General features: G+C 34.9%; 4 protein-coding genes across 4 annotated transcripts, besides 5 other annotated features; 1 reads left to right on the top strand and 3 right to left on the bottom strand.

The window, feature by feature from the left end:
- Positions 1–1,525: part of a mobile genetic element that runs on past the window's edge.
- Positions 1–15,857: part of a mobile genetic element that runs on past both edges of the window.
- Positions 830–1,525: a terminal%2Cinverted (terminal inverted repeat of Maverick-1C transposon ID:TVAGG3_0305900).
- Positions 1,736–10,461: a mobile genetic element.
- Positions 10,313–10,461: a terminal%2Cinverted (terminal inverted repeat of Maverick transposon ID:TVAGG3_0305890).
- Positions 10,612–11,249, bottom strand: TVAGG3_0305880 (uncharacterized protein; the record flags this gene model as incomplete). Its single annotated transcript, XM_051229664.1, has 1 exon — positions 10,612–11,249. A coding segment is annotated over one exon (638 nt), but the record flags the coding sequence as incomplete, so codon positions are not given.
- TVAGG3_0305870 (uncharacterized protein) lies at positions 12,148–12,549 on the bottom strand (the record flags this gene model as incomplete). Its single annotated transcript, XM_051229663.1, has 1 exon — positions 12,148–12,549. One exon carries the CDS (start codon positions 12,547–12,549, stop codon positions 12,148–12,150), a length of 402 nt encoding a protein of 133 aa, XP_051099393.1.
- TVAGG3_0305860 (uncharacterized protein) lies at positions 13,416–13,907 on the bottom strand (the record flags this gene model as incomplete). The annotated part of the gene is made up of 1 exon (XM_051229662.1): positions 13,416–13,907. One exon carries the CDS (start codon positions 13,905–13,907, stop codon positions 13,416–13,418), a length of 492 nt encoding a protein of 163 aa, XP_051099392.1.
- On the top strand, positions 14,513–15,612 carry TVAGG3_0305850 (uncharacterized protein; the record flags this gene model as incomplete). The annotated part of the gene is made up of 1 exon (XM_051229661.1): positions 14,513–15,612. A coding segment is annotated over one exon (1,100 nt), but the record flags the coding sequence as incomplete, so codon positions are not given.

Genomic DNA, 15,857 nt, shown 5'->3' with positions numbered 1-15,857 from the left:
TTAACTAACGACTTGATCGAACCTTCTTCAAGTGAAAGATTGTTGTGCTACCAAAGGATGTTAAGGGAAGGGGACTCATTATTGAGATGATTTTAATTGCATATTAAATGAGCTTGTTTTTGAAGGTCAGTCATGATGAAAAACTGTTGTAGAAGATGTTAGCAATTGTTCAGACCATTTTGAAGCGAATAGATGAGATAAAAAGAAGTTAGATAGACCGCAAAGCGGTGAGGGCGAAGCCCGTGAGAATGTTTATGTTTCATTGACTTCTCCCAGTAACGAGAACTTTTATGAGATTAATATTGAAGAGAGATGATTTTAATTGGTGTAAATGGTAGCTTGGGCAGCTTTTAGGCGCAATGGGAACAAAAGCATTAGCATTTGGAGCAAAAGCACTTGGAGCTTATGACGCAGTAAATAAAATGAGTGGAGGAAGAGTTTCGAAGACATTAGATGCAAATAAAGGAAAGATTGGAGGCTTGGGTTGCAAGAAGTTAAGATTAAATAAAATAGGGCTCATAAATAAAGCATCCAATTTGGTTGCGACCTGAGTCAGAAAATGCTTTAGGAAAGGACGATGAGTTTTCAAAACACGCAAAAGACTTAATGACCAGATGAAAGGTGAAACAATGCATTTAAATAGAGTCGATGGAACTCTTCTCCACCAGTAGTTCTTCCGTATGGTCCCTATGGAATGTATGGAAACCCTTAACGAAGGACCATTTGCACCATTGACTGGTGAAGTAACTGGTATCATTACGGACGAAGAAAGAAAGACAGTCAAGTTGGAGACAGACGTGAAAGAAAGCAACTAAAAAGAAACACAAGGAAGAGAGTTTAAAGCAATGAATTCATGAGGTGAAGAAAAGAGGTGAAAAAAGAGGTGAAGATTTCACCACTTCACCTAAATTTAAATGGATGTTTTCATACATGTGAGGGTGGTGATATCATTAATTTTTAAGTTTATTTTTAAGTTTATTTTTATTTTTTATTTGGATGTAAATGACAGAACAAAACAAACTCATCGAATTCCACAGTATAACAAACATACATTTAAACATTTATTCTTCCTTCCTGAGCATAACATGTTCTTTCAAATACATCCGAGACCAGTTGACTTTTCATTGACTGTGTATAAAGATAGAAATAGTTATATCATTAAACCATACGATGACGAAGGTAAGTTATGTAAATTGTACGTTAAGAAGTTAGAGAAAGTTTATGGCTTCAAGTATGACTACAATAGGGTTAACACTGATGATGAAGATATTGAGGAAAATTTATGAGAACATTAGTGAAGTCGTTAGTGAGAACGATAGTGAGAACGTTTATTTTTACATTAGTGAGTTCGTTAGTGAAAACGTTAGTGAAGTGAAGTGGTTGGCGGCTTTGTAAATATTTAATGTTAAGTTAGTGTTGTCGTTTGTGTTGTAAAATATACGTTAACGGTTTTGTAAAGTGTCAAACCATTATCTTGGGTAAGGTGGAACGCAGTGCCACCATAACCAACATAACCATACTAACTAAAGTTTAGAAGAATTTTCTTATTCTTTCTGGCATATTTTTGTCTTTCCAGTACTCCCGCTCTAATGGTCCCAGATGTGTTGGCTTTGACTCTCTCAAGTTCTTAGATGGTAATACACATCTTCAACACCTCCTTCATATCTTACTTATAAGTGTCATCGTTTATGTTGTAGCCAAGTATTTCAATAACCACTCCTCGCTTTGCTTCGTCAATGGTTTCAGCAAGTTTGCCATTACTACTTTCAACTACTTATGTCGAGGGTAAAATGCAATATGAGTCGTCCAGCAGCTTTTATAAGATATCCTACCTTGTGGTAGAGTCTACGATATAATAGTTTCTACTTAACCTTAACGTTTCTTTGTCAACGGTTTGTCGTCAAGAACTACACGAACTTTTGTACCAGGAATGAGGGTAATTGTGTTGAATTTCTGATATTTTGTGTTTGGCTTCGTTTCTTTTGTATATACTTTTCTTCTTGTTGTTGTGTCATTGAATTTGGTGTATGTCCTGTTGTAGAATGTGTTGAGAGAATTGTAAACTTCGATGAAATGTTTCATTGTTTCTTCGGTAAAGTCTCGCTCTTGATTTAAATCTCTGAGAGTCCTTTATGAAGCGGTTAATGATACCGAGTATGTATGGTTATGGTCTTCAGTAGTGTAGTGAGTTATGTTATGCTTAATGAGAAATTCTGTGATTTCGTTGCGAGGTATGCACCGTCTTGGTCTGATGTTAAAATACTTGGGCTTATGTTCTGCTACAAACTTTGTAAAACTCTTAACACTTCATGAGTTCCTATTATTCTCATTATATAGCAAAAGCTTTGCGAGTGTTAACATTTATGAAGATGAGGAATGGTTTATGTCTCCTTTTCTGCTTTGAATGAGAGTGTCAAATTGGTATGCGTCAGGAGTGTTTGGAGTAAATTGGTAAAAAGTAGTCGTAAGGATTTATTTTTGTTTGATGTACAACATTTTTGTCAAAGAACCTTTTCACTTCAGCTCTGTTAGTAAATCCCCAACTTTTGCTGCTTCATTGAACTTCTTAAATGACCTCCATGGATGTTTGTTCGAATACTTCTTTCAAGCTCATTTATGTAAAGTTAAAGATTTTAACCAACTCGTATCCAAGCGTGCATTGTTATATAAGGAGGCATATAATCTTTTCCAATTACCTGCTGGGTCTGTAATACCAGCTACAACATGTGTTATGATTTCCTGCAGTTCCACAGAAAAATACCTGTGCTAACATCTTTGGGTCATCTGAGATATCATATCTATTCATTCCCTGTCTATTCGAACCCGCTGCAAGATTTATATAACCTCTTTTTTATTGAATGTGAAATGGTTTCCTTCCACAGATGTTCTTTCCACTGAACCTATGCATATGTGAAGGAAGGTTTTCAATACCTATTTTTCTTTGAACCTCCCATCTTCATTGACTGCGTATTAGTGTAGAATGGAAAACTGTAACTATTTCAAACCATCTACCACCAAATAAAGTGTTTGGATTTATTGGATTCATAGACGTATAAACAGCTCCTATAGGATATATTAAATCATATATGCTCATAACTCTATAAACATATTCTAAAGAACTTATGTCATTAAATACATTGGAATGTATCTCCCGGATGAAATGTTGCATTTGTTCCACTTTTATAATGTAATGTTAGTTCAATAGAATTATCCAAGAAAAATTCAAAAGTATCTGGTTGAAGACCTCTAACAAATTCAAATGGAGTTGCTGGTTCACCATTTATAATTTCTGTTGTAAATGTCATTGTAATCTGGTTTCGAAAATTTCTTTGATAGTTCTGTATCCACATAATTTGTTTCGCTTTACTGTCTAACATTGCTGGTAGTTCATATGCTTCAAAGTTTCTGGCATGACTTTCAATGTTCCTGCAACTCTTATCTAAACTGTTAAGAGTATCTTTACGCTTGTACTGGATTTCTAATGGTGCACTTGAACCAAGGTCAAAGTTCAATATTATGTCGTCTGCTCTAACAGTAGTGAAGGATTTATGTGTATGGTTCTTGTCAGCTTTACTGTCTAATGTAGGAAGTTCATTTAATCGGAGATGTTGTGTTTATGAGATTTCAAAACTTTGTTCGTTGCTTCGAGTTCAACTTTGTCAGCTTTACTTTTAATAAGCATCTTCAAACGTTTTATTTTTGCCTTAACTCTTAACATAAAATCTTGGTTCAACTAATACACCCCGTTAACATTGAAAGTAGAGGCATAAATTTCACCGGTATAACCAAATGCTTCTGGTGCTTTAGCTACATCATACTTTACAGTACAGCTTATGTCATAACCTTTAGCACGAATGTATTTATATCTTCTTTCCATTAACATTTTTTGTCTTCGCTTCATCACTTCGTGTTAAATATCCATGTAGTCCGTTATAGATGCTGTTCGTCTGAGTTGATAAATAACATGGTTCTTGTCCGCTTTACTATTTAATTGTAGCTTGAAGTTCATTTAATCGGAGATGTTGTGTTTATGAGATTTCAAAACTTTGTTCTTGCGTCAAGTTCATTTTTGTCCGCTTTACTATTTAAGTGTAGCTTGAAGTTCATTTATATCAGAGATATGTGTTTATGTTCTTATCTGCTTTTTCGGCTAATTCTCTTCTATCTCATTTATTTCAAGTTCATGCCTACCACCTCCCGAAGAAGTTATTTTTCTTCAGCTCTTGAAAGAACGTCCACTTCGCCATCTTTGGTGTCAATAATGAGGACTTTGAGTTAAAACCTTTTCCTGTCTTAATGGATGTTGTAAAACTTCTTTCTCACCATGTTCGGGGTCATGGTCGTCATCATATCTTGTGAAAATCAGAGAATGTTGTCATACATTAAGCATATCTGTCTCAAAAGTTTCTGCTATTTGAAACTGGAACGAAAGATATACAGAACTTTCATCATCTCCTAAAGTCAAGTCTGCTTTCTTAAGTATTTCTTGAATGTATGCAATGAGAACCAGAAGTACCTTGGAAAATATTCGAACAATATTTCATTAGCTGTTGGTTTTGTGGTTCTTTTGGAGTTTCTGTTGTTTCAGTTCCTTCTGTAGGTTCTGTGGAGTTTCTGCATCTCTTGACTTCAATGCTCTTGCCTCAAGACCTAAATGTTAGAGCACCGGGTTTTACAAAGGACCTTTATAAATGCTTTAATAGTTCTGGTAATTGTTAGCATTAGTAGTTCCTTATGCTTCCATTAACATATGTTTAGTCTAGACTTTCAGTCACATATGTAGTCCATAGCAACTATTAAAATCTATACTTTTCTTGTAGTCAGCAAATAGACTGGACTGTGATTTTTTAAAGATTTGTCAATACTTTACAGCAATCTTCATGCATTCTGATACTGAGCCAGATATTCATTTGCTTCCTTTAGTGTATTTTGTGCTTGTCGTAAAGTATCCAATCCCGTACGTGCATTGTTGCTATACGTCTTACAGTATCTATTTGACTCCTGTTTCTTGCAATCCAACCAGATTAAAGTTTTAATAGTATCCGAACATTTAAATGAAGTTCAAAGCATTTTAACGTCATTTAAAACTTCTTCACAAGTACCGCCATATCTTCCGATTTGTATAGAAGAACTCATATGAAGCAGCTTGTTAAAACCAGTATTTATAAGGTCCCATATCCATGATTTTAAGCAGTTTTTCATCCTTTCCATCCTTTCCAATCCAACCGTTTTCGCCTTGAGGTCCTTGTATTCCTTGTATTCCTTGTATTCTTGTATTCCTTGTGGTCCTTGTGGTCCTTGAGTCCGGTGTCACCCTTCTCTCTCTTTCAGTTCATCTTTATGTTCGTTATAATATTCTAATGTCATAAGGTGTACATCATTACTGCTACACAGCAACGCCGAGAATTTGTTTCTCATTCATGACTAAATTCTTAGGCATTTAATGTTGTCGTCAAATCGAAAGCTCTTAAACATTCAATGAGAACATTTAATACTTTCACTAATGAGGCATCTACTGTAGAATTATATATTGCACCGTTCCATCATTTATGATTGGGAACCTTGCTTGTTGTAATGAATGGGTCATAAGTGTTAAAAGTATCGAAATCAATGACTTTTTTAGTTTTCCATCGTCAATGACTAAATCATTGCCTTCAATGGTTAAAGTTGAGTTTTCGTTTACTAGTTCATGTGCTCTTCTTGCTTCATTTGTTTCATACGCATATGCAGCAATAGTCATATTTTAATGAGAATAAAATGTTGTTCTATTGCAAAGTACAGACCCAAACGAATACGGACAGTAAAGCTTCAAACAAACTTAGGTCTTCAGAATGAAGCACTTGCTTTCAGAGTTGTTGACTTCAATACTATCGCAACTTTTGTCATAACAGATGAAACAGATTTCATGGAGTTTGAAATAGATGACAAAAGAAGTGTGTAACATTTCCTAACAGAGCCGAGTACAGAATAGATAAAATTGCTGGGAGTCATAGGTACTCTCATAAAATGAAGAAAACTATTGACAACATAGATGTCGAACTCTCTTCTTGAGGGAACATTGAAGTTCAGTAGCAAGAAAGAGTTTCAAGATACCAAGAATGAGTCATAGAGTACACTTCTTCTGGGTGCATACCATATGACATTTCCTTTGAAAAGTGTTGACAAAACGATTGAGATGAAATCTGTTCCATACGTATGTTATGGTAATGTTTATACTTGAGTCTAAAATAGCTAATGTCACAGGCATTTCAGGAGTTAATAGTAAAGGTTCAGTAGAATATAAATCCTTCTGTTATGCAGTCAATTCAATGTTCATTCCAAACGTTCCTGTCATAGCAACTCATTTAGGTAAATGGGTTCGCATTAGTCCTCATAATTTGAAAGACATGCAATTCAGACTTGTTGACTTTCAAGGAGAGCCTGTAGAACTGAAGGCACCAGTGCGAATGACTGTTGAAGTTGACTTTTTAGAAAATATTAAATGCAACAGCTTACAAGAGACTCAGAGCTAAAAATATAAGTATGAATGTTATGTATAGGTCATGAACTTTGGTTTGTTGCTGTTTGATGAAACAAATGAGTTAGTTATGTCAGTCAAGAGAACAGAAAAAGGCGTCAAAGGCGCCGAGCGCAAAGCGCTATATTGTGTTAGTGAAAACTGCACCAAGTCAATAAGATTAGGTTTGCATTATGAAGATGAGTTCGATTACTGTTGAAGAAGTTTTGGATAGATATTACAAATTGCTTTAATTTACTAAAACATATTTCAAGCAAAGTTTATATTCTGTTGAAAGTTTTGTATACTCGTTCGAATATTTATACTTAAACTCAACTCCTGTAGTTCCTGGTGTTTTCAATGATGCGGATGTTACCTATTTTCATGAATGGTGGCGTTTGACCACAGCATTCGATTTCAGGGTCGAGATAGTCAATGACACATTGTTTCCCTGTTCTTCGTGAGATAACATTTTCAAGGTCCTCCTTTGTTAGAATTATTTGGTTCTTGCTTATAAGATTTGTCAAAAGCTTCTTATCGTCTTTGAGTAAAATTGTTTTGTATAACTGAAGAAGGTATGGTCTACGTTATCTGAAGGATTTGTTTGAACATTTGTGTAAGGGTTGTCGTTGGCTTCTCTTGAAAGAATTTGGTCCAGTGGTGGATACTCTAACTTAACATCTGATGTAGCGTTAGCGTTTGAAGCTGAGTTTAAATTCACGGCGCCATGCGCCAGATGGCTTCTTTGAGCCCTCCCGACTTAAGTTCTGGTTCTTTTTCTTTCAAACACTCTGAACTATAGTTCTTATTATGACAATATTGTTTGTCGTTCGTGAGTCAACATTTGATGTTGGTTCAATTGGAACATTAACGGCACCAGCTAAGATGGATTTGCTTCTCATTTCATATAGAATAAAAACCTTTTATATGTATGAAATGACAATATACTCGACAAGGGTTTGAATGTAAAGCTAACGAATGAAAATATTGTTGAATTCACCGAGACAGGTGTTGTGTATAAAGATGTAGAACTACTGAACAAAAGAGCAAGGGAAGAAGCAGGAATATGAACAAAGGGTGGAACCTATAAAAATTTATGTCAATGATGGCTCAGGAGGTTCAAACAAAGTATGCAGAAAGTTATAGAGTTTATGCTCTCAAAGGTGAAAAGCCTTCATTTAAGAACAGCTATTCTAACCATATCTCGAAAAGTTAACGGATGGGAAGTGGATGATATGAATGACAGCAAACAATATTAAACAGAAATGGCGACAGAGATGCATGGAATTTTGTTTACCATCAGTCATTGAGGTTAAAACTTAAAACAATGTTGGTCGTTCCCATGAGAATATTTTTGACTTTTTAATGGTATTAGTCATGATATGAATCTCAAGGTATGACGAGGCGAGATGAGTGAAGGGACTTATATGCTTCCCAAATTTCTTCAAAAGGTAATGTTATACCTGACTGTTTCCAAATGAGTTCAATATCATAACGTGAGAAACCTTGAAAGATAACGAAGTCAGTTATGAGACGTTTTATGTTTAAAGCAAGAAACGCCATGTTTGCATAAGTATTGCTACAGTTAATGGTAATGTCTGACTTTAGTTATGATGTTAGCTAATGGTGAGTCAGGCTTTGACACTAAAACCTTTTCCGGCGAAGTCGTCCCAAACGAGCAGAGTATTTGAAGGATACTTTTTGAAGGGTATTTTGAAAGTTTTGATAGAATGTAGTTTGTCAGTCGTTTCATATCGTAAACTCTGAGTATTGACGTAAGTGGTGTTTGTCAATAATTTTCTTTCCATCTCTTCTGAAGTCTTTTGCATTCCTGACTGTATGAATCTACAATAGCATAATATTTCCTCTTACGTCGAATGTAACGTTGAAGAAATTCAATGAGTTCCGCTTCTGGAACTTTAACGACAGAGGCTTGAACTTTTGACATAATGTTTTCGCTGTTGAATCCATTAGAGTCTGAAGTTGCTGATATAATGATTGGTCATAGTAGAGTCTTTCCTAAACGCTCTGTTATGAGTATATGACGAATGAGGTTAATGTCTTACCTGAACCCATCTTTCCACAATAGAAATACACACCATTTGAACAGAACTCATACCTTACTGAAAGGAAGAATGAGGAGACTAGGTTGACGTTTTCACTGCTTTTTTCATTCATGTCTTCATCTACGTCATGTATTAAATGCTTCATTTTATCTTCCATTAAAAATGCAAGTCAAAATATTCAGAAACATAGCACGAGTCTAACTGACAAGAGTATAAAGATATACTATGAACACGTTATGATGAAACCTACCAAAATTCAAGAAAGTCAGTATACTTATGAATATCCAGACACTGGGTAGAGTATGTAGGAGGTGAGAAAAGCTATTGAAATAGACAAGTTAGAAGTATTCCAGCAGGAAGAACAAATTATGAAGAACTTAATGTTTTTGAGGTATAATGTGAATAACAAGAAGCAAGATAGTTTTCCTAGTGCTGTGTATGTGAACCTAGACAGCAGGAGATGACATGAAAGTTTTTAACACAAACAGCTTCAAACGGTAGTGAGAAGAACAACTGACTGCGGAAGGACATCCATTACTTTCAGAAGTTACCATAGATATAATTTTGAAATCAAATATAGATTTTAAAGTCGTCTCTGCAAAGAAGTCAGGTTTTACATTTAATGAAGCAGATGTATATTCGAATGAAAACTTCAAAGCTATTGCAGGTTAGATAATGACGATTGCTTTAAGAAAATATTTAAATTCAGTGACTCAAAGATGTCAATAGATGACCTTCGTGGAATGTTACCATCGAGACGTTTACAGTAAAGTTCAGCAGGATTGCTTACAAGATTGTCAATTGGTGGTATTGGTCTCGTGAGAACATTTTATAATAATCCAGTATAAGTGAATTTGCTGAAGAATCTATATTATGTCTTTCAAACTATCATGTATTCGCCACCGAAGCATTAATAGTATAACAAACTTTGTCAGTAAGTTTAACATAAGACTTGTCGAACCTTCTTCAATGAAAGATGTTGTGCTACACTAAAGATGGAAAGGATGGACTCATTATTGAGATGATTTTAATTGCATATTAAATGAGCTTGTTCTTAAAGGCTCGTTCATGATGAAATAACTGTTGTAGAAGATGTTAGCAATTGTTCAGACATTTTGAAGCGTAATAGATGAGATAAGAAAGAAGTTTAGAGACTGAACTGAGAATGTTTGATGTTTCATTGACTTTCTCCAGTAACGAGAACTTTATGAGATAATATTGAAGAGAGATGATTTAATATGGTGTAAATGGTAGCTTGGACAGCTTTAGGCGCAATGGGAACAAAAGCATTAGCATTTGGAGCAAAAGCCCTGGGGCTTATGACGCAGTAAATAAAATGAGTGGAGGAAGGGTTTCGAAGACATTAGATGCAAATAAAGGGAAGATTGGAGGCTGGGTTGCAAAGAAGTTAGATTAAATAAAATAGGGCTCATAAATAAAGCATCCAATTTGGTTGCGACTGAGTCAGAAAAATGCTTTAGGAAAGGACGATGAGGTTTGCAAAACACGCAAAAGACTTTAATGACCAGATGAAATGGTGAAACAATGCATTTAAATAGAGTTCGATGGAACTAAAGAAAATGTTTCTTCTCCACCACAGTAGTTCTTCGTATGGTCCCTATGGAATGTATGGAATCCTTACGAAGACATTTGACCCATTGACTGGTGGAAGTAACTGGTATCATTACGGGACGAAGAGAAAGACAGTCAAGTTGGAGCAGACGTGAAGAAAGCAACTAAAGAAACCAAGGAAGAGAGTTATAAAGCAATGAATTCAAAAAAGGTTAGAAATGATTAGAAAAACGTGTTAGATCAACATTCTACTAAATTATTTTTGTGCTATGTTTTCATACGTGTGAGGGTGGTGATATCATTAATTTTAAGTTTATTTTTTATTTTTACTGAAAATTTTATGACAAAGTTTGTTATACTATAATGCTTCGGTGGCGAATACATGTAGTTTGAAAGACATAATATAGATTCTTCAGCAAATTCACTTATACTGGATTTATAACAATGTTCTCACGAGACCAAATACCACCAATTGACAATCTTGTAAGCAATCCTGCTGAACCTTCTACTGTAAACATCGATGGTAACATTCCACGAAGGTCATCTATTGACATCGTTGAGTCACTGAATTTAAATATTTTCTTAAAGCAATCGTCATTATCTAACCATGCAATAGCTTTGAAGTTTTCATTCGAATATACATCTGCTTCATTAAATGTAAAACCTGACTTCTTTGCAGAGATGACTTTAAAATCTATTGAGTTTGTTTCAAAATTATATGCTATGGTAACTTCTGAAGGTAATGGATGCCCTTCCGCAGTAAGTTGTTCTCTCACTACCGTTTGAAGCTTTGTGTTAAAAACTTTCATGTCATCTCCTGTGTCTAGGTTCACATACACAGCAATGGGAAAACTATCTTGCTTCTTTGTTTCATCATTATACCTCAAAACATTAAAGTTCTTCAATAATATTGTCCTTCCTGCTGGAATACTTCGAACCTGTCTGATTTCAATAGCTTTCTCACCTCCTACATACTCTACCCAGTGTCTTGGATATTCATAAGTATACTGACTTTCTTGAATTTTGGTTGGTTTCATCATAACGTGTTCATAGTATATCTTTATACTCTTGTCAGTTAGACTCGGTGCTATGTTCTGAATATTTCTGACTTGCATTTTTAATGGAGATAAAATGAAGCATTTAATACATGACGTAGATGAAGACATGAATGAAACTACAGACAAACTTAACTCTTCTCTCATTCTTCCTTTCAGCAAAGATTATGATTCTGTTCAAATGGTGTGTATTTCTATTGTGGAAAGATGGGTTCAGGTAAGACATTTAACCTCATTCGTCATATACTCATAACAGAGCGTTTAGGTCAAGATTCATATTATGACCAAATCATTATATCAGCAACTTCAGACTCTATGGACTCAACAGCGAAAACATTTATGTCAAAAGTTCAAGCTCTGTCGTTAAAGTTCCAGATAGCGAACTCATTGAATTTCTTCAACGTTACGTTCGACGTAAGAGGAAATATTATGCCATCGTTGAATTTATACAGTCAGGAATGCAAAAGACTTCAGAAGAGATGGAAAGAATTATTGACAAACACCACTTACGTCAATACTCAGGAGTTTACGATATGAAACGACTTACAAACTACATTCTGTCAAAACTTTCAAAATACCCCTTCAAAAAGTATCCTTCAAATACTCTGCTCGTTTGCGACGACTTCGCCGGAAAAGGTTTAGTGTCAAAGCCTGACTCACCATTAGCTAACATCATTACTAAAGTCAGACATTACCACTTAACTGTAGCAATACTTATGCAAACATGGCGTTTTCTTGCTTTAAACATAAAACGTCTCATAACTGACTTCGTTATCTTTCAAGGTTTCTCACGTTATGATATTGAACTCATTTGGAAACAGTCAGGTATAACATTACCTTTTGAAGAAATTTGGGAAGCATATAAGTCTCTCATCTCTCCTCGTTCATACCTTGAGATTCATATCATGACTAATACCATTAAAGTCAAAAATATTCCATGGGAACGACCAACATTGTTTTAAAGTTTAACCTTCAATTGACTGATGGTAAACAAATTCCATGCATCTCTGTCGCCATTTCTGTTAATATTTTTGCTGTCATTCATATCATCCACTTCCCCATCCGTTAGCTTTTGAGGATATGCGTTAGAATAGCTGTTCTTAAATGAAGGCTTTTCACCTTTGAGAGCATAAACTCTATAACTTTCTGCATACTTTATGTTTGAACCTCCTGAGCCATCATTGACATAAATTTTTATAGGCTTCCACCCTTTGTTCATGTTCCTGCTTCTTCCCTTAGCTCTTTTGTTCAGTAGTTCTACATCTTTATACACAGCACCTGTCTCAGTGAATTCAACAATATTTTCATTCGTTAGCTTTACATTCAAACCCTTGTCGAGTATATTGTTCATTTCATACATATAAAAGGTTTTTATTCTATATGAAATGAGAAGCAAATCCATCTTAGCTGGTGCCGTTAATGTTCCAATTGAACCAACATCAAATGTTGACTCACGAACGACAAACAATATTGTCATAAAGAACTATAGTTCAGAGTGTTTGAAAGAAAAAGAACCAGAACTGAAATCCGTGAATTTAAACTCAGCTTCAAACGCTAACGCTACATCAGATGTTAAGTTAGAGTATCCACCACTGGACCAAATTCTTTCAAGAGAAGCCAACGACAACCCTTACACAAATGTTCAAACAAATCCTTCAGATAACGTAGACCATTACCTTCTTCAGTTATACCAAACAATTTTACTCAAAGACGATAAGAAGCTTTTGACAAATCTTATAAGCAAGAACCAAATAATTCTAACAAAGGAGGACCTTGAAAATGTTATATCACGAATAACAGGGAAACAATGTGTCATTGACTATCTCGACCCTGAAATCGAATGCTGTGGTCAAACGCCACCATTCATGAAAATAGGTAACATCCGCATCATTGAAACACCAGGAACTACAGGAGTTGAGTTTAAGTATAAATATTCGAACGAGTATACAAAACTTTCAACAGAATATAAGCTTTGTTTGAAATATGTTTTAGTAAATTAAAGCAATTTGTAATATCTATCCAAAACTTCTTCAACAGTATCGAACTCATCTTCATAATGCAAACCTAATCTTATTGACTTGGTGCAGTTTTCACTAACACAATATAGCGCTTTGCGCTCGGCGCCTTTGACGCCTTTTTCTGTTCTCTTGACTGACATAACTAACTCATTTGTTTCATCAAACAGCAATAACCAAAGTTCATGACCTAATACATAACATTCATACTTTATATTTTTAGCTCTGAGTTCTCTTGTAAGCTGTTGCATTTAATATTTTCTAAAAAGTCAACTTCAACAGTCATTCGCACTGGTGCCTTCAGTTCTACAGGCTCTCCTTGAAAGTCAACAAGTCTGAATTGCATGTCTTTCAAATTATGAGGACTAATGCGAACCCATTTACCTAAATGAGTTACTATGACAGGAACGTTTGGAATGAACATTGAATTGACTGCATAACAGAAGGATTTATATTCTACTGAACCTTTACTATTAACTCCTGAAATACCTGTGACATTAGCTATTTTTGACTCAACGTATAAACAATTACCATAACATACGTATGGAACAGATTTCATCTCAATCGTTTTGTCAACACTTTTCAAAGGACATGTCATATGGTATGCTCCCAGAAGCAATTGAACTCTATGACTCATTCGTGTTATCTTAAACTCCTTCGCATAACTGAACTTCAAAACTCCTGCAATAAGTTTAACATTCATTAAGTTTTCTTCGTTCTCCTTGTTTATTGTAGTATTTATGAGCGCATTTAACACTCCAGCTAATGTTTCCATCTTATATTCTACATTATTGTGAAATCTTATTTCGTGCTTCTTTCCATCTATTTCAAGCTCCATGAAATCTGTTTCATCTGTTATAACGAATGAAGCGATAGTATTGAAGTCAACAACTCTGAAAGCAAGCGCTTCATTCTGAAGACCTAAGTTTGTTTGTAGCTTTACTGTCCCGTATTCGTTTGGGTCTGTACTTTGCAAATAGAACAACATTTTATTCTCATTAAAATATGAGTATTGCTGCATATGCGTATGAAGCTGACAGAGCTAAACGTTTATATTTTGGTCAATACTCTCTCACACTTACTGACAAATATATTGTTATTTCTGATGGAAATACCGAGAAATACATAACATGGAAGGACTATGAAAAGTTTGACCCTATTTTAACTCCATGCACTATGCCATTCATTGTAAATGGTGAAGTTGTCATGAAGAACGACACAACTGTTTATAGGTCTGTATATGAAGCGTTAGAATATATGTTGAATTATAATCCCGAAAGATTTGACCCAAGCACTACGTCATGTACAATGCCTTTTATTAAGGATGGTGAAATCGTAAGAGTTCCGAATTCAACGGTTTACACAGCTGTTCAAAACAGTTTACAAAACATTTTAGCGAATATCTTTAATTCAGAAACTACAGAAATAAAATTACCATATATAACAGATGCTAAAGAAATTAAATCAAAAACGACAACATTATTTACGTCACTTAATGATTTAATGACTTATATCATTAATATTCCTGCACCAACTACAGCATTTGATCCAAACTCGACGGTTTGCAGTGTACCTTTCATAAAGTCGCAAACGGACTCTTTGAGTCCTGAAGGTCTTTCAGACCGAAGCGACCAGGGCGAAGCCCATGACAGTTCATTAATTGTTTTAAGGGATTCAACAGTTAATGAATCATTAAAGGCGTCATTAATGAAAATCATTGATTTTAATTCATTCACGAATACATATAATTCATTCATTAATGTTTCATATGCTTCTAAAGAAGGTGAGCCAAAAACTATCGATAAAGCGGTGTATGAAATAAAAGCATCAACGACGAAATTGAATTCGTTAACTTTTGACGGTGATAGTTTCGTTAATGACATAACATCGGGGAAAACAATTTTAACGAAAGAATATTTAAAATCTCATGTTAGTGAGTTCGTTGAAATTGAAAAAGAAGGTGGAATTAAGTTCGATCCACTGAATTTCATTTTCAGCTTAGCGAATGCGGGTGTTAGTTTCGCTGAATGGACAACTATACAGAGTGAAATAAATGCAATATGGACGTTTTTGGGGTCAAAAGCGGGAATGGGTGAGCTTGTAAATGCTGCAAGAACATTAGGTGAAACAGGAAATTTTGTAGATGGTTTTAAAAGACTTGTTTCAAATGTTTTAACAAACACAAAGAAATTATTTAGATATACCATACATAACGGACGGATTTTCGAACAGGTAGCAACAAACCCTCCGGTTATGGCTGCGTTGATGATGGTTAGAGATATAAAACCACGTAACGACGGGAACGAAGAACATGAACAACAGAGCCCAACGGGCTCAGAGCCACATAGTGGCGAGGATACTGGTCGGGTTATTCAAGACATTAAAAACGTGTATCCTGAAGTTATTGATTTATTTAGAGGAGTTAATGATTCAATTTCAAAACATTCTATAACCCTCGATGAAGAGAATAAATTAACAGATTATATATTCGTCATTATTGCAGAATTAATGAAGAGAATAAATGAAAAAGGAATTGGTGATATCATTAATGTCAGCGATGTAATGATGAAAAGAAATTTTGACTCATTATTTACAAAACCGAAAACAGAATATAGTCTTTATGACGTAATTACCGAATTAATGAAAAAGATTA

Source organism: Trichomonas vaginalis, chromosome V (genome assembly GCF_026262505.1).
Source record: "Trichomonas vaginalis G3 chromosome V, whole genome shotgun sequence".
Lineage (NCBI taxonomy): Eukaryota > Parabasalia > Trichomonadida > Trichomonadidae > Trichomonas > Trichomonas vaginalis.
This window is presented reverse-complemented; position numbering and strand designations above follow the sequence as displayed.